This window comes from Rana temporaria, chromosome 1, assembly GCF_905171775.1.
Source record: "Rana temporaria chromosome 1, aRanTem1.1, whole genome shotgun sequence".
Lineage (NCBI taxonomy): Eukaryota > Metazoa > Chordata > Amphibia > Anura > Ranidae > Rana > Rana temporaria.
The window spans coordinates 182,156,408-182,175,792 of NC_053489.1; the positions used below are offsets into that span (position 1 = coordinate 182,156,408).

The 19,385-nt window shown below is 47.4% G+C and overlaps 1 protein-coding gene across 4 annotated transcripts in view; it reads left to right on the forward strand.

Moving 5' to 3' along the window:
• Window positions 1-9,664: 9,664 nt before the first annotated feature.
• Window positions 9,665-19,385, forward strand: part of RILPL1 (Rab interacting lysosomal protein like 1) — a 44,870-nt gene continuing 35,149 nt past the window's right edge. The window contains exon 1 of one of the 4 annotated variants that reach the window (XM_040347280.1): window positions 9,665-10,204. In XM_040347280.1, the coding sequence (XP_040203214.1) occupies window positions 9,923-10,204 (282 nt within the window). In that variant the 5' untranslated portion in view covers window positions 9,665-9,922. The remainder of the gene's footprint in view (window positions 10,205-19,385) is intronic. The other 3 variants (XM_040347279.1, XM_040347282.1, XM_040347281.1) reach the window with 3 other exon arrangements.

A 19,385-nucleotide genomic window follows, 5' to 3' on the forward strand; every position in this document is an offset into this window, starting at 1 on the left:
CATGTGTCCGCTCCAGCCTGATCTAAATTCTGGGTTTCCCCTCTAGATACTCTGACGAGGGTCAGAACCTTAAACATGTTCCAAGGTCGCCAAGTTTCTGTGTACGTCTCCTGTCTATGCTGACTGATAAGGATCAAGTCCTCCATGCGGCCAACGTTATCTACTTTCCTGAGCCATTGTGCTACAGTCGGGGGCTGCTGAGACTTCCAGCACAGAGGGATGCAAGCCTTGGCCGCATCCAGTAGGTGACGCACAACCGATTTCTTATAAGTCTTTGCCGGGATAGTCGTCGTGTGTAGCAGAAAGAACGCTGGTTCGTCCCCCAACATGCGGTCTGTAAATTTCTGGGTTATGCGACGGACTTCTCTCCAGAAGCCTTGTATGCGAGTGCAAGAACAAAATATGTGTAGGAGCGATCCCTTCTCTTCCCGGCAACGCAAGCAAAGATCAGAGGACTCCGGGAAAAGTTTATGTAGCAGTTCGGGCGTTCTGTACCACCTAGTGAGGACCTTGTAGTTCGTCTCCTGCACTCTAGAGCTCAGCAAGGACTTATGTGTAAAGGTGAGAATGTGTTGTACCATACTGCTACTAAATGTACAGTTAAGGTCTCTTTCCCATTTAGGGAGACAGGGGATTGGGTTGTCCGCTGGGGGCGTAATCAGCATATTATACATCAGGGATAGCGCGTGGGGGAGCGCTCCGGTATCTGTGCAAAGTTCTTCAAATGTTGTGGGGGGGGTGCCGTCCAGCGGTGGTAAGCTACTCAGGAAGTGGCAGAGCTGCAGTGCCCTCATATAGTCCAGGCCGAAAGGGCCAACGGGGTCCATAAGTTCTGCCGCCCCCCTCCACCTGCCCCCCACACTAAAGTGGGAAGCCTGGAACATCCCTGCATCCCTTAGGTCCAAAAATCTCCTGTCTCGCAACCCCGGGGGAAGTAGAGGATGGCCTATCGCCAGTCTCAGGGGTGAGTTGCAGGCCGAGAGGCGAGACTCGGTCAGGAGCCTGGCGCAAATTCTAGCGGTCGTGCCCAGCAGGGGGTGTCGCTTAAGCTCCAGGGGGCAATGTAGAGTGGCACCACGGGCTCTGTGAAGCGCTACCAGGCTCTGGGCCTGTTCATTACGAGTCCAAAGTTTGGTGTCGGAATGACTGCACTAGTCCAGAAATCTGTTAAGGTGTGCTGAATGGTAGTATGTACGGACCTCCGGCATGGCAATACCGCCGTGGAGCTTCGGGCGTGTGAGTATGTTCCGCTTTAATCGCAGAGTCTTCCCCGCCCAGAGAAACCGGGTCAGGGCGGAGTGTGTCTGCTTAAAGAAACTACTCGGGATGGCCATTGGGAGGGCCTGCATCAGGTATAAAATTTTGGTGAGAATGGACATTTTTAATATGTTACAGCGTCCCAGCCACAAATAGAGGCCGGAATTCCACTGGTCCAGCAGCCTCTGTACCTTTTTCAAAAGTGGGGTTGTGTCCGTCCACTTCAGGTTAAAGCTACTTTTAAGTCTCCCAAGGTGGGCAGGAGCAATCCCCACCCCCATGGCCTCCGACTTGGTAAAATTAATTTTCAAATTGGAGAGTTGGCCGTAATCATCGAATTCCTTCAGGAGATTCTGCAATAAGGTAGAGGGCTGCGTAAGCGTGAACATCAAGTCGTCCGCGTATGCAGATACCTTATGCTGCATACCTCCCACAGATATTCTGGAGATCTCCGGGTTCAAGCGAACGTGGCATAGGAACGGCTCCAGGGTCAGAGCAAAGAGCAGAGGAGAGAGTGGGCAGCCCTGTCTGGTCCTGTTGGTAATCAGAAAAGGCTCGGATAGTACCCTGTTCACCCTCACCCTGGCTGTCGGACCCGAATAGGCCGCCGCTACAGAGTGCTGCATCTGGGACCCAAGGCCTATATGCTTTAGTGTTGCAAATAGAAATTCCCAACTCACTCGGTCAAACGCCTTCTCGGCGTCTGTCCCGAGGAGGACGCATGACGTCTTCCCTCTGGTGGCGACATGTAACAAGTTAAGGACTTTGTGGTATTGTCCCTCGCCTCTCTGGCATTGACGAATCCCACTTGATCCAAGTGGATAAGCCCGGGTAGGTGCTGTTGCAATCTGGAGGCTAGGATCTTGGTAAAAAGTTTGAGATCCATATTGAGGAGTGAAATAGGGCGGTAACTCCCGCACTGGGACGGGTCCTTACCGTCTTTGGGAATAACAGATATTTGGGCCTGTAGAGAGGAAATATGGAATGACTGTCCGGTCCCCAAGATGTTGTACAGCTTCACCATGTGTGGGCCTAGGGAAGGGAGGAGGGTATTGTAGTAGTGGGCAGTCAGTCCATCAGCTCCTGGGGCCTTGCCCGGTTTCGTCTCTTTAAGCGCGAGCTGCAGTTCAGTCTGGGTGATAGGTTGGTCCAGCATCTTCCAGGTGTCCTCAGACAGGACTGGTATATTGGACTGAGTAAGGTATTCCGACGTGGGGTCCCCCGCTGGCGCCGACGCATGAAGGTTGTATAGAGAGTCATAGAAAACTCTAAATTCCTGTGCTTATCTGTCCAGGCAACGAAACCTTCTGCCCCGTCCGGGAAACCACATGGGGATTGTATGACGCTTGGCGTTGGGCCTGCAGAGACTGGGCTAGGAGTCTGCCGCATTTGTTTCCGGATTCATACCCCTTCCTTCTACATACCTGCATGGCCGCCTTGGCCTTAAACTGCAATATGTCAGTGATCTGTGATCTAGTCGCATCAAGTTCACACCCCAGCTGTCTGGTCGGGGCTGCCTTGTGTACGGTCTCTAGGTTCTGCAATTTGGAAAGTAGTGTATTCAATTGTGCGGTCCGCATCCGTTTTAACCTGGCTCCATGCTTAATAAGCACACCCCTAATCACGGCCTTATGAGCCTCCCACACCAGACCAGGGTCGCTCCCTTCCGTCGCATTGGTCGTAAAGTAATGGCTAATCGCTGTGAGCACCTCAGCCATAACCTCGGGGGTTCTGTAGTAAGCTATCATTAAGCCTCCAGACCGGCTGCTGGGTCGCCTGGGCATCGAACAGGGCATACGTCATCATAACCGGGACATGATCTGACCACGTTATCGATCCAATTGAAGTGTTCTCAACAGCATGGAATTGACTGTGGGGGACAAGGAAATAATCGATCCGCGAATATGTCTGGTGTGGCTCAGAAAAAAAAGGAGTAATCCCTTTCTCCAGGGTGAAAAAGACGCCACACGTCGATCAATTGTGCCGAGTGCAGGGCCGTGCTGATACGTTTACGCGCATCTCGAGTAACCGCGGAAGTGCCCGATGAGCTGTCTTCTGCGGGTGACAGGGGCACGTTTAACTCTCCCCCCACCACCAGCTGTCCCTAAGTGTACCGCATAAGTTTCTCTATTTGTCTCCTGATGAACGTGTATTGGGGGCATACAGGTTGGCCAATGTCATCTTTCTATCGCCTATGAGGCCTTTCAAGAACAGGAAGCGGCCTTCCTTGTCCGTCTGTGAATCTATCAATGTCCAGGGGACTCTTGCCGAAATAAGAATAGTAATGCCCCTTGACTTGGTCTCTGTGTAAGCTGAGTAGTACGCTAGGAGAAAGTATCTGTTTTTAAGTAGTGGTAATTTGAGGTCTTTAAAATAGGTCTCCTGTAACATAACTATGTCTGCCCTCGAGCGACGCATGTCCTGGAGCAAGATTTTCCGTTTCTCGGGTGTGTTCAGCCCCTTCGCATTTAGCAAAAGGATGTTAAGCTGGTCCATACTCGCAATCCCACCAGGGTAGTACAGGGGTGTAGGGAGGGGGATGAGAGAAGGTATAAGAAACTAGAAGGTAGAGCAGGGAAACAGAACAGAGAGGGCTGCCACTAGAGTGTGTGCAGCTAAAAATAAAAGAGATCTAAACGAGCCTAAACGGCTGTGGTACTCACCAGGAGCACTAAAAGAACCCCCAGGGTATAGAGCAGCATCCTACTTGGGGTAATGGATTGAACAGAGCCAAGGAGCAAGCCCCTGGCCCTCACCCACCCACACCCGGCACGTTTGTATGGCTAATCAATGTAAACCGACAGAAAAAAGCAATATCCAAGTTATGGAAGACATTTCAATGGTCATTCTAGCAACAGAACAATGTGCATAATAGTTAATAGTGTTTTAAACTTCACCAGCTAGCATGTAATAAAAAATTAAAGCGGGGGTCAGGGTGGATCTCAGAGAAGGGGGGCCACCGGCCTACTCACGCTGCTACCCTCGTGAAGCCGACCGGTTCCTCCGTCTTCCCCTCTGCTGGCGATGTTGCCCAGGACCGCGCTGTGCCGACAGGCCGGATCTTCCCACAAAACGTGGGAGTAGCTGGAGCCAGTCGGGAACCGGAACGGGTTTGGTCTCCATGAAATCGAACAATGCAGGGAGGTCAGCTGTGGACTGCAGGGTAAAGGATCCGGAGTCCCCGCGGAAGGAAACCGACAGCGAATATACCCAGCGGTAGGTCAGACTCTTCTGCTTGGCTAGGTCCATGATGGGCCACAGGAGTGCTCTTCGGCGCAGCCTCGTCCTCGATAGGTCCGGGAGTATCTTGACCTGTGCATCTTCCCTCATCACCGCTCCATGGTCCCAAGCGCGGCGCAGGATGGCCTCCTTCTGGGTGTAACGATGGAGCCGGCATACGACGTCCCGCGGTCTCAATGGATCTGCTGGTCTAGGCCCTGAGGCCCTTTGTGCCCGATCTAGCACTATGTCTGCCTCCGGTTCTCCCAGGACCTCTCAGGACATGTCTCTCACAGTGTCTCTCAGGTCCTCCGCAATTACACTCTCTGGTAACCCTCTCAGCCGCAAATTATTGCGGCGGCTCCGGTCCTTAATGTCTTCCATGTGGAGCTGGAGAGAGGCGGCTGTCTCCCGATGTTGGTCTCTGGCGCCTTCCAGTGCTGCCACGCGGGCCTCCAGGGATGTCACCGAGATCTCCCCGGCCAAGACCCTCTCCGTCAGGGTAGAAACCTCCCCCTGTACCTCCTGGATATCCCGTCGGTGGGTCTCCTCCAACCGGAGGATGAGGGCCTCGATATCTGTGCGCATCGGGAGGGCCTACAGAAGGGCACGGATGTCCCGATCCAGCAAAGGAGCCTCCGGGTGATTGTCCCCCTCCATGATCACTCGGTCGGGGTTCTGGTCGCCTTGGCTCCCGGGGATTTCTCTTTAAACAGCCCGTAGGAGCGCGGTTTCTCTCCCAATGTCTTCCCCGCGGGGGTCCCTCGTGTCACTGCCCTTGTCCTATGTTTCTTGGCAGAGTTCATGCCGGTATTTCTCAGTTTTCGCCGGTATTAGTGGGTTCAGGCCAGGAGCTCTCAAGATGTGCTGCCTCACTCGGCCATGTACAGGCCATGCCTTGTTGATAAACACTTCCTGTTCTATTGCTCCTCCTTATAAATACAGTGAGTGAGGGCTGTCATCCTATTATAGGAAGTGTGTTACTGGCAGGTTTACCAGGTTAAAATAAAAGGAAAAAAGCCCGAAAATTAAACAATGCAGCAATCACATATAAGGACTGCTAAGCAGCTTGTGCTTGGGTTTAGATATGTTTTACCAGGAGAGCTATGTTTAAAATGTTCTGCTTGGCATTTCCTGTAGATTTAATGAAAAAAAAAAAGTCTAAAATTTCCTTTTCCTGTTTTCAAGTAGATTTGTTGTAGTTTTTTTTTCTTTTTGAATCAGTCACAACATGAGGATTATCTGTGTGTGTGTGTGAATATGTATCCATCAATCAACATCTCTCAAATTCTAGGCTATTCTATTATTGTCCTTTCATACTACAGTGCACTGTGTCCACGTGACGGTGCTGCATATTTTCCACTCTCATAATACTCCACTGCCAGCCATTTAAAGTTTTGTCTAGTAAAAAAAATGCCTCTTGTCTTATTGGTATTTGAGAATGATAGTTGTGTGCATTTGGTACAGTGTTGCCAACCTACCAGATTGAAATTTACTGGCATGACACCCGAAATTTACTGGCACAGTCACGTTTTTACTGGCATTTCACTAAAGTTACTAAATTAAATTTTTAGCTGCATATTTCAGTATTTAGGCTACAAACAAGTACGGTAGGCAAATAGCAATGTGATTTAAGGTAGATATTAAGGTAAAAAAACATATTTTTGTTATTTTCGATATAATAAGGGCAAATTATTTAGTCACATCACCCCCTGCCACCAACACCCCCTGCCTTCACGCCCCTCTGCGGTGCCACAATCTCCCTCTCCCCCAGGCCTCCTATCACCCCCTGCCTCCATCGTCCCCTGCCTCCATCCCCCTCTGCTGTGCCACCAACAACCCCTATCCCCATCCCCCACCCTCTGCGGTGCCACCATCCCCTCTGCGGTGCCACCAACACCTCCTGCCTCCAATATCCCCCTGCCTCCAATATCCCCCTGTCTCCAATCTCCCCCTGCCTCCATTGCCCCCTGCCTCCATCCCCCTCTGCGGTGCCACCACAGCCACCATCACCCACTGCCTACAATCACCCCCTGCCTCCAATCTCCATGCGCAGTTCCAAGCCGAACCAATCTCGGCTATTTTTACTGGCACATTCCCGCAACCACTGACATTTACGAACGGGGGGAAAAAGTGCGGTTGGCAACACTGATCTGGTAATATTACCCAAGAAATCATGGTGTACCCTAAGGCTCCATTCACGCCTAGGCGTTTTTACGCCCGACGCTATTGCAGCCCGAAATATGCTGGAGGGGTGATTTAACATTGTCGGCTATGGAGATGGTTCACATCTCCACGCCCAACGCCGAAACGCCGTACGCCTGAAGCTCAAAACAAGTCCCTGACCTTTTTTTTCAGGCGGCTTCGGCGTTCGGCCATAGCCGACAATGTGTAAATCACCCCTCCAGCGAAAACCGTGGTAAAAAACGCAGCGTTTTGTCGCGGCAAATCGCGGGACAAAACGCCGCAATTTGTCGCGGCAAATCGCGGTACAATACCCCACGTTCAGGTGTGAATGCAGCCTTGGTTCTAATACATTTCCTGTCATAGGGAGACAACACTGCTCCTTGATATATACAGCACCATGAGTGGGCACAATAGGATGGAAGTGTGTTGCTGGTAGGATCATTAGGTGAAAATAAAGTGCAATATGCCTGAAAAAAAGAAAAGTAATGCAGCCACCTCATCTAAGGACTAGTAAAATTCAATACATTACATTTTTGTTCTCGGGCTAAAAAGTATAAGTTCACCACTACACAAAATATGAAAAGGTGAACTAATAACACCCTACATCCCCACCGCTGTTTGTGAATGATTGGCTTTCACTGTCCACACAGCTGGTGCAGCAGTACAGAGATTTCATCCATCCTTCTTCCTGGATGGATCAGAGAGGTTCTGATCCTAAGGGAAGAAGACGTCAAATCCCCAGTCTGCTGCTCCGGCTGTACAGGCTGCGAAAGATGATCATGTACTAAAGTAAGGCAGACCATAGATGATGCGATTTTCCTATCCTGCAACTCCCGCAAAGCTATTGTATTCTCCTGGCAGAAAGGGGGGGGGGGGGTTGATGGGCGCCAGGAGTCATCCATGCCTGGAGAACACTGATTATTGCTAATGCCGCAACTGCCCCACACCACTGATCGCTTTTCAGAGCGGTGGCAATGGGCTGCCGCACATATGAGTGAGTCCCTAAAGTATTTTTAAAGGAAAGTTAAAAAAAATCCCAAATTTTGCGCTGACACCAGAACATGAATAGAGGGGGGATCTTCAAATGGAGACACTGGCCCAGATTCAAGAAGCAATTGCGCCTGCGTAACCATAGTTACGCAGCGCAATTGCTTACTTGCCAGGCGTAACGAATGCTCCTGATTCAGGAACCTCGTTACGCCGACTGCAGCCTAAGATATGCGTGGCATAAGGCTCTTATGCCCGCATATCTTAGGCTGCATTCTTGCGATGGCCGCTAGGTGGCGTTCCAGTTGTGCTCAGCGTATAGTATGCAAATTGCATATTAACGCCGATTCACAACGTTACGCGAGCCCTGCGTACGCAGTTTACGTCGTTTGCGTACGGCGGTTTTTGCGTAAGGCTGCCCCTTCTATTAGCAGGGGCAGCCAATGTTACGTATACCTGTCGTTCCAGCGTCGCGAAATTTGAACTTTACGTAGTTTGCATAAGTGAATCGTGAATGGCGCTGGACGCCATTCACGTTCACTTTGAAGCAAATGACGTCCTTGCGACGTCATTTCCCGCAATGCACGTCGGGAAAGTTTTCCGACGGAGCATGCGCTCTACGATCGGCGTGGGAACGTGCCTAATTTAAATGATTCCCGCCCCCTACGCGATCATTTAAATTGTGCGCGCTTACGCCGGGCATTTTTCCGGAGCGCCCACGCAATTTACGGAGCTACTGCTCCGTGAATCGCAGGTAGCGCAGAAAATTTGCGGGGGCGCAGGGCAAAAACGTTGCCCTGCGCCTCCGTAAAAACTGCGCAAAGGTACCTGAATCTGCCCCACTAGTTCTGGTGACGTTCAGGGATTCTCTCACTTTGGAAGGATTTCTTCTCACTTCCTGTTTTGACTATGGAACAGAAAGGAAAGGGAAATCTCCCCAATGGTAAACAGGTGGCAAAAAGGAAACTGTCCAGGGTAATAACTCTCCCATAGTTTGTCCAAAATAAAATAAAAATAAATATTACATTTAGTTCTAAATAAATATATATATATATATATATATATATATATATATATATATATATAATATTAAATAAATATATTATATAGCCACTCGCTGACCAGTCACATACCTGGTATGTCATCATTCTTCAAATGGTTGTACCGGGATGATGCCTGCCTCTGCAGGTATCACCCCAGCACCTTTTTTTTAGAGCCAGCAGTCGGTTCTCTTGTAATAGCATTTGGAGCAGCTAACTAACGGCCTAATTGCTTTTACAAGCAGCAAAAGTGAATGCCCCCCCACTGCCTTCCGCAGCTTGCATAGTCTCTCCCATCCCACCTGTCACAGGCCTATTACTGTCACAAGGATGTTTACATTCCTTGTGACAGCAATAAAAAGTGATAACTTTTTTAAAGCAACAGTGCAAAAAAAAAAAAAAATGAATGTGTCACCATCGCCCCTGTAAAGGCGAACGCTTGCGCTGTTGCCACATTTACCCAGCGTAACATCTTCTTTTATATTTTACTTGGTGTACCATCATCTTTTTTCATTAAAAAAATAAATAAAAATGAGTTATGTATTGTCTTTTTTTAAAGTGTATTTGTTCCCCAAAAAATATAAGCGCAAATATTGTGTGACATAAAAATTTGCAAAACCCACTAATTTATTTCTAGGGCCTGAGCTTTAAAAAAAATATATGATGTTTGGGGTTTCCAAGTCATTTTCTAAAACAAAAAAAGCCTGGTCCTTACGTGGTTAAATACAGTATACTGTATAAATAAATAAAATTGATCAGCTGCAATATATTACATTTGTGTTTCTGGGTTTAGACACGCGATAATGCTGGGAAAATAACTTCCCGATCCCTTACGTATTAGGTAGTAGAAGCCAAAATTCCCCATTCCAAATTTCTGCTGGGAAGTTTCCAGGGAGCCATGATAAGCTTGGGCACAAAGTTGAATCAGTGAATGGGTTAATGTAGATGCCAAGCTGGACATGCGCAGTAGCGCCCTCTGGTGTCATGTATCCAGATCGCGTGTTTGTTGGCTTGGAGTTGTCTGGCAGCTCTGTCTCCTGCCCTGATTAGAAGGCCAGTGTAGGCTCAAGGCTGGAGGGAGCGGTGAGGACGATGTAGTCCGTCATGTTATATGAGATCCCCCACATGATCTGATCTCTCTCCGCACAAGGAGCTCGCCCTTCCCCCGGCCATCCAGCAGCGGCAGCCAGAGGGAGGAGGGCAGGAAGAAGGTTGGGAGGAGGGAAGGAGCCATGGAAGAGATCTCAGCCCTGGAGAAGAATGTGGCCGAGCTGACGGTCATGGATGTGTATGACATCGCCTCTGCGGTTGGCCAGGAGTTTGAGAGGGTCATTGATCAGTATGGCTGCGAGGCCATAGGCAGGCTGATGCCCAAAGTGGTGAGGGTGCTGGAGATCCTGGAAGTCCTGGTCAGCAGGAACATCAACCCAGAGATGGAAGAGCTCAGACTGGAGCTGGACAGGCTGAGACTGGAGAGGATGGACAGGATAGAGAAGGAGAAGAAACACCAGAAGGTGAGGAAGGGGGGATCACAACTCTCATCATCACACAACTCTCATCATCACACAACTCTCATCATCACACAACTCTCATCATCATCGTCATCACACAACTCTCATCGTCATCACACAACTCTCATCATCATCATCATCACACAACTCTCATCGTCATCACACAACTCTCATCATCATCACACAACTCTCATCCTCATCACACAACTCTCATCCTCATCACACAACTCTCATCCTCATCACACAACTCTCATCCTCATCACACAACTCTCATCCTCATCATCATCACACAACTCTCATCATCATCACACAACTCTCATCCTCATCACACAACTCTCATCCTCATCACACAACTCTCATCATCATCACACAACTCTCATCCTCATCACACAACTCTCATCCTCATCACACAACTCTCATCCTCATCACACAACTCTCATCCTCATCACACAACTCTCATCCTCATCACACAACTCTCATCCTCATCACACAACTCTCATCCTCATCATCATCACACAACTCTCATCATCATCACACAACTCTCATCCTCATCACACAACTCTCATCCTCATCACACAACTCTCATCCTCATCACACAACTCTCATCCTCATCACACAACTCTCATCATTATCACACAACTCTCATCATCATCATCACACAACTCTCATCATTATCGCACAACTCTCATCATCATCATTATCGCACAACTCTCATCCTTATCATCACACAACTCTCATCATCATCATCGCACAACTCTCATCATCATTCTTTGCACAACTCTCATCCTCACCATCGCACAACTCTCATCCTCATCATCGCACAACTCTCATCCTCATCATCGCACAACTATCATCATCATTCTTTGCACAACTCTCATCCTTATCATCACACAACTCTCATCATCATTCTTTGCACAACTCTCATCATCATCATCGCACAACTCTCATCATCATCATCGCACAACTCTCATCATCATTCTTTGCACAACTCTCATCCTCATCATCACACAACTCTTATCATCATTATCGCACAACTCTCATCATCATCACACAACTCTTATCATTATCGCACAACTCTCATCCTCATCATCACACAACTCTCACCCTCATCATCGCACAACTCTCATCATCACTCCTGCCAGGATAGAGTCGGAGCCCAGTGTTCTATGGAATGCATGTTGTCACACTATGACATTGTTCTCCCCTCTATAGATCTGTCAGTATCAGACACTGCAAAGTCTGCAATGACATCAGGACTTTATACTCAATTCTCCTAACCCCAGTCTGGAACAGGCACTGTATCGGTGCAGGATCATGACAACCTAACATTGTCCTCCCCGGCTGTAGTCATAGAGTTCAGGCTGGCTCAGACACTGTAATGTGTAGTACAATGAAAACCGACCATTGTTCTTTCCTGTTGTCATCCAGAGCAAAGTTCAGGCTGACTTAGTCCTCAAGGTGTATATAATATAAAGCAGTGAATGCGCCCTTCACCAGACATTCACTGGCAGTGAATCGGTCACTGTCATTTAAACACATGCACCCAAAGGATTCACCCACATCGGAGGAGTCCTGCTGTCAGAATACAATACCACAGCTGGGAGGATTCCTTCATCCTCCTCAACTGTGTGGATGGTGGAATCCCTTTTTTTTTTTTTTAAACAGCCAGTGGGCTGTTAAAGAACATAACAAAATGATCCATGCTTGACCAGCTTAACATTGTTCTCACCTAGCTGTAATCAGAGTTCAGGCTGGGCCAGACACTGTGAAGTGTAATTCAATGAATGACACCACACTAAAATTGTTCTCCCTAGCTGTATTCATAGAGTTCATCCTGGCTCAGATACTGTAAAATGTAGTATAATGACAACCCAACAACTCTAACGTTGTTCTCCCCAACTGTAGTCCTAACACTCATCCTGGCTCAAACTCTGTAGAGTGCATAATAATGACGCTCTGGGGCAGGGCTCTAGTCCTGCGGGAACGCGTGGGAACGGAGTTCCTGCACTTTTTTCACAGCAGGAATGCAGTTCCCTTTGCAGAACTAGAGCAGCTGAGCCGCCCGAGCCAATCCTTCACTAAACGGCGATGCCCAGCTCGAGTCACTGTCAGGGGCAGGCGAACCTTAGTAATCCTTTATGTTACTGGCCGCTTCCTGTATATGGATTCATCGGGTAGTGTGCGGGTATTCAGTCACTTCCTCGATGCCACAATTTCTCCTGGGAGCTTTTGTCATTGTCCCCAGGAGACATTGCGGAGGTCTGCCGCGAGTTATCGCAGGATTTAGAAAGAACTTGCTTAAAAAAACATGCGGTTTAGTAATTATGCATATGAGCGTATCTTTTTTTTTTTTTTGGTGGGGGGAGTGGATCTTGGGTGGGAGTTCCCACACTTTTTTGCCCAGGACTTGACTCCTGCTTTGGGGGTTATTTACGAAAGGCAAATCCACTTTGCACTACAAGTGCAAACTACAAGTGTACAGTGCACTTGAAAGTGCAGTCTCTGTAGATCAGAGGGGGACATGCAAGGAAAATAAAACAACATTTTAGGTTGCACATGATTGGATGATAAAATCAGCAGAGCTTCCCCTCATTTCAGATCTACCCCTCAGATCTACAGCTACTGCACTTCCAAGTGCACTTTTATCGCAATTTCAAGTGCACTTTGCACTTGTAGTTTGGACTTGTAGTGCAAAGTGGATTTGCCTTTGGTAAATAACCCAGATGACTTCTTGTTGTACACTAACATTGATCCCCCCTGCTGTAGTTGGGGTTCAGGCTGGCTCAAACGCCATAGAGTGCAGGATAATGATACCTTCTTGTTGTACACTTACGCAGCTTTCACACTGGGGCACTTTGCAGGACAAAAAAGTCCTGCCAGCCGCATCTTTGAGGCGCTGTAGGAGCATTGAATACACCACTCCTAAAGCGCCCCTGCCCATTGAAATCAATGGGCAGCACCTCCGAACCGCCGGCAAAGTGTCGCTGGAGCGGCGCTTTGCAGGCAGTTTTAACCCTTTTTTTCCTGAAAAACGACAGTAAAGCGCCGCTAAAAATAGCGGCGCTTTACCGCCAACACCTGCGATGCCCCAGTGTGAAAGTAGCCTAACATTGACCCCCCCCCTGCTGTAGTTCAGCTTCGGGCTGGCTCAAACACTGTAGTGTAATGACAACCTAACAACTACTAACATTGTTCTCCGCAGCTGTAGTCATAGAGCTATAGCTGGCTCTGACACTGTCAAGTGTAGTACAATAATAGCCCCTCATCATACTAACATTGTTCTCCCTGGATATAATCAAGGACTTGAGGCTGGCTAAAGCGTAGTACACACAATCAGAAAATCGGATGTAAAATACAGCTTTCAAATCGATCGTTGGTACACAGCTTTCGAGAGCTGATCACTGCAGTTCATGCAAAATTATCCGAAGGGACAAATACAAAACAATTCTCATACGAAACGAGAAGGTACATTTTTTAGTTTGATCAGTACAGTATTTGTCTGAAAAAGTGACGAAGGCCATGCATGCGCAGAAATTAAATGCATTACAATACAACACATTACATTACATCACTTCCCAAGTTGTATTCAAATTTCCATAAGTTTAGTAACCTCTTCATTTTCAATACGAGACTAGCATGCACTGTAATGTGCAGTGACACTATTCTTCTCCTTGTTATGCACCAACATTGCATCCATTTACATCAGACTACATGCGATTCATCTTGAATAGGTTTAAAAAAAGATACAGACTTGGTCCATTTTTATTTTCTGGATCTGGACAAACCCGAAGGCGAGCAGATGTAAATGGATACACGTCTGTTTACATTTGCCTGCCCATAGACTTGCATGGAACTTCTGACCAGGTCTTCCTCAGAAATTGATAAGCAGACCTGATCGGACCACCCATGTGACACAAACCTTACATTGTCCTCTCCTGCTGTAATCATAGAGGCTGGTTCAGACACTATAGTATAACATTAGTCATGCTATACACTGAGGCCGCGTACAGACGAGCGGACCTGGACCGTTTTCATCGGACATGTCCGCTCGGAGATTTTGGTCTGATGGTTGTACACACCATCAAACCAAAATCCCCGCGGACAGAATACGCGGTGACGGCGACGATGACGCGGCAACGTGCGCGAACCCGGAAGTTCAATGCTTCCACGCATGCGTCGAATCACTTCGACGTCATGCGCGGGTTCTCGGGCCAGCGGACATGTCCGATAAGTCATACTGACCATCGGACATGTCCGGCGGACATGGTTCCAGCGGACATGTTCGGTCGTGTGTACGAGGCCTAATGGTAGATTTAGACATGTGTCTAAATCCCCTTTTCCTCAGAACCCTAATTCGCGCTCAGATTGTCCTCCGGAGGCTACTGACAGGCAGTGAGGAAGTGATGTGACCCCGTTTTTGCCGACAAATGCGCTGCAACCACGTGCATTGCATGCATTTTTGGGGCGTCCCTATGTACTTGAATGTGTAGTGTTCGGCGGGCTTGCCGTGTCAGATAAAGTTTGCCACAGACGCGAAGCATCACGCCCACGACATGTAAACCTCCCTGTCCACTACCTATTGCAGCTTAAAGGGGTTGTAAAGGTACAATTTTTTTTTTTTTTTTCCTAAATAGCTTCCTTTACCTTAGTGCAGTCCTCCTTCACTTACCTCATCCTTCCATTTTGTTTTTAAATGTCCTTATTTCTTCTGAGAAATCCTCACTTCCTGTTCTTCTGTCTGTAACTCACCACCGTAATGCAAGGCTTTCTCCCTGTTGTGGAGTGTCGTGCTTGCCCCCTTTCCTTTGGACTACAGGAGAGTCAGGATGCTCACTAACACCGCTCCTTTCTCTATCTGCAACATAGAGTGTGTTCTGACTCTCCTGTAGTCCAAGGGAGGGGGCGAGCACGACACTCCACACCAGGGAGAAAGCCTTGCATTACTATGTGGAGTTACAGACATAAGAACAGGAAGTGAGGATTTCTCAGAAGAAATAAGGACATTTAAAAGAAAAATCGAGGACATGCCCCAAGGTTAGGAGGTTTTGGATCAGGGTGTACAATCTCATCTACTCCCTCACCCGGATGAACCTGACTAAATCAGCTAAGCAAGCATTACTGGGGAGCGGGGAAGTGGAGGCCTCCAGGCCTTGCAGGCGGTTTTTGGCATTTATTTTTATTTCAGCTAAAATAACCATTGCCAGGAACTGGAGGTCGGCTGCCCTACCATTTGAGCAGTTTAACCACTTGCTTACTGGGCACATATACCCCCCTCCTGCCCAGGTGAAATTTCAGCTTCTGACACTGCGTCGCTTTAACTAACAATTGCGCGGTTGTGCGACGTGGGTCCCAAACAAAATTGACGTCCCTTTTTCCCCACAAATAGAGCTTTTGGTGGTATTTGATCGCCTGTGCGGTTTTTATTTTTTGCGCTATAAACAAAAAAGAGCGACAATTTAGAAAAAAATACAATATTTTTTACTTGTTGCTATAATAAATATCCCAATTTAAAAAAAAACACTTTTTTTTTCTCAGTTTAGGCCAATACGTATTCTTCTACATATTTTTGGTAAAAAAAAAAAAATCGCAATAAGCAACTGGTTTGCGCAAAAGTTATAGCGCCTACAAAATAGGGGACAGAATTATTATTTTTTATTATTTTTTTTACTAGAAATGGCGGCGATCTGCGATTTTTATTGGGACTGCGACGTTATGGCGGACACATCGGACACTTTTGACACATTTTTGGCGCCATTCACATTTATACTGCGATCAGTATAGCACTGATCACAGTATATGCAGTATATGCAGAGCCTGCACTTGTATATGCACTATAAATATGCACTAAATGTATAAATATGCACAGTATAAATGTGACTGGCATTGAAGGGGTTAACACTAGGGGGTGAGGAAGGGGTTAAATGTATCCCTGCATTGTGTTCTAACTGTAGGTGGGGGGGGGGGTGACCGATCTATGTCCCTATGTACAAGGGACACAGATCGGTCTCCTCTCCAGAGACAGCACCGCTGTCTCTGTGTAAAACGGCAATGAGAGATGATCTCATATGTTTACATATGAGATCATCTCTCATTGGCCGCACAGATCGCATCGCAAACGGACACTCTGATTGGCCGTTCGCGGCGATCTGTAATTGGCTGTGTCCAAGGGACACAGCCAACACAGAGTTTCCCCGCTGCGCGCTCTGGAGCGCGCGCGGGGAACACGCAAAGGGGCGGACGTCAATTGACGTCCTGTTGGATTTTGGGATCCGCGCTGTAGCCGTCATTTGACTATAGCGCGGGTCCCAAGCGGTTAAAGGTAAATTATCTTGGCTTATGCTAAATGAAAGGCTGACGGCACATTGGTCCAAGATAAGATGAAATTATTTCATAAAGTATGGGACCTGTGGCTTCGCTACCTTACGAATGATCCAATGTTAATTTTAGATTAGTCTTGGTTCTCAGATCAGAAGTCTTTTGGGTGCTGAATCGGGACAACCCCTCCACCCCCCCCCCCCCATCTATTTCCTCACTCTGTTTTCTCTTTTCTTCTTCTTTACCTTAGTTTTTAGCATTGTATCTTACTTGGTGGGTCAGATCCAGGCCTTAAGGGTCGGTGTGACTCACAGTTATCCTTGGTTAGTACGTTTACTAAGGACCATTGTCGGTCTATTTTGACTTTAGAGGAGCCCGTGTGGTCTGGGGAGTTGTGACCCCCCCCCAATATGTAGATGGGGGGACGGCTCTTTTAGATGGGCGGTTCATTTGATTTGATCTGGGATGTGAGGAGGGGCAGTGGACTATTGTAGGACGTCTAGGGGGGATCTTAGGTTCCAGTCCATGCTAAAGTTTGTTTACTGTTTAAGTGTTGTGCCAGGGGCCCCCTGGATGTCATGACTCTGAGAGCCGGTTCACACTGGGGCGGCTCAGCCGTCTGACGAGCCGCTTCCCATTCAGTGCAATGGAATCGTTCTAATAGGAGAGACGCAAGTCGCTCCGACTTAGAAAAAGGTTCCTGCGCGACTTTGGGGGCGGCTCGGGGCGACCTGCATTGACTTCTATACAGAAGTCGTCTTGCTGGTCGCCTCTGAAGTCGTCCTCAGGACGACTTGCAGAGTCGCCCCCGAAGTCGTGCCGAGGGAGTGTGAACCGGCTCTGAGTGTATTAATCCCATGTGCTGTGTTTTTTTTTTTTTTAAGTAGACTGTACAGTGCAAAGTTGAGTTTTATTATTGATATATATTTTTGTATGTCAAAACTTTAATAAAAACAATTGAAACATAAGAGAAAAATCGAAGGATGAGGTAAGTGAAGGAGGACTGTACTGAGGTAAAGGAAGCTATTTAGGATTTTTTTTTTTTTACCTTTACAACCCCTTTAAGGGGGGGCTTTGCTGGGCAGCAAAAAAATGCACAATTTGAGCCCCCAACTGCAAGTCTTAATGAAGCCTAAGCTTGTTCTTTCTTGCTGTATTCATAGAGTTCAGGCTGGCTCAGATACTGTAAAGTTTGGTTTACTGACATCACGGGGTTGATTTACTAAAAGCAAATACACTGTACACATTGCAGTTGCACTTGCAGGTTGTAAAGCTTCACTTTGTAAAGAATACCCAATCGGGTGCAAGCAAAATAAGCTTGCACATGATTGGATGATGATGATCAGCATAGCTTTACGACATTTACTAAGCTCTGGGGAAAAGGCGTGCAACTGCACTTGCATAGTTCACGGTCTATTTTCCTTTAGTAAATCCACCCCATGACTTCTGTGACAGGCTCAGCCTGCTCATCATTACAGAGCCTGCACTTGTTATTGCTTACAATCAGCAGTTTTTCTCAGTTTACAGCACTGAGTAATCCAGCTCGGATTTGTCTCGTGCAGTCCAGCTCCCATTTGACACTTCATTGTCCTAATAAGAAGAACGAAGCTAGTCGTATCGTATTAGGTTGGTCATAAAACTAGTGTTGCTCACTTTAGTCACAATGTTTGCAGAAGTCACATATTGTATGAGATTTGCAAAAAACAGGCAACCTGGTAAATCAAATTTTCCAACTTACTGGAACATCTTTTAAGTCAATCATGACAGTTCAAAGTCGCATGACAAGTCTCGCCACATTTGCGGAAATGGAACTGTTCAAATCGTTGACTTTGAAAAAGGTCCCTGCACTATTTCTGTGTGACTTTGGTGCGACTTGCATTGACATATATTAAATGATGTCACACTGATAGTCGGCTTTGAAGTCGCACTGAAGTAGCATAACTTCAAGGCCCCACTGGTGTTGACTATGGCTAACTGTTGTATATTCCATAGGACACGAAAAAGTGGTTGGGAGGGGAGAAGAAGAGACCATAGACAGCCTCTGCTGACAGGAATCCTCAATCTGTGCACATTGAGGGTATGCCACTGACCCTAGCTGCGGGCCGGATGTGGCTCACGAGCCACGACCACAATCCCAAATTGCACTGCAATAGTGCCAAAACGCTCCACATGTGTTTATGTGCCATTCATTCTTAATGGAACCTAAACGTGAAGTGTTTTTGCCGCGACAAATCATGCTACAATCGCGACAAACCGCATCACACAAAACGTATCACCAAAACAGGAACAGGACCCATTTTTTGGCCGATAAGCTTTGCGTGATGCGGTTTGCAGTGTGATTTATCGCAGCAAAGCTGCACAGCCTTTAGGTGCCATTAAAAATGATTGGCACCCAAACACACATGGTGCGTTTTGCCACTAATGCAGTGCGAATTTGGATCACAAGCAGAATGCTAGCAATTATGCCCAAGATCCCCCAAATGCCAGATGTGAACGGCCCCTTAAGTGATTTTAAAGCTCCCGTTTAAAAAATAAAATAACAAACATGTCATACATACCTGCTCTGTGCAATTGTTTGCCCAGAGTAGTCCCGATCCTCCTCTTTTAGGTCCTCTGCCAGCGGTCCTGGCTCCTCCCCCTTCCCTTGCCAAGTGCCTCCATAGAATTTTTTTTCCCCTCGGAACATTTGCGTGGGTCAGCATCTATGAATAAGCACTGTATGAGAGTGTGAAACGCGTTAGCTCTTTTCCTGTTTTTTTGCTGTGACATATCCATGTTGTGACCAGTTTTTATTAAAAGGAACAAATTTTTATTTTTGGAGTGCGGCCGTCCCGGTTTTTCCATACACATTTTTGCAGCCCCGATCCTC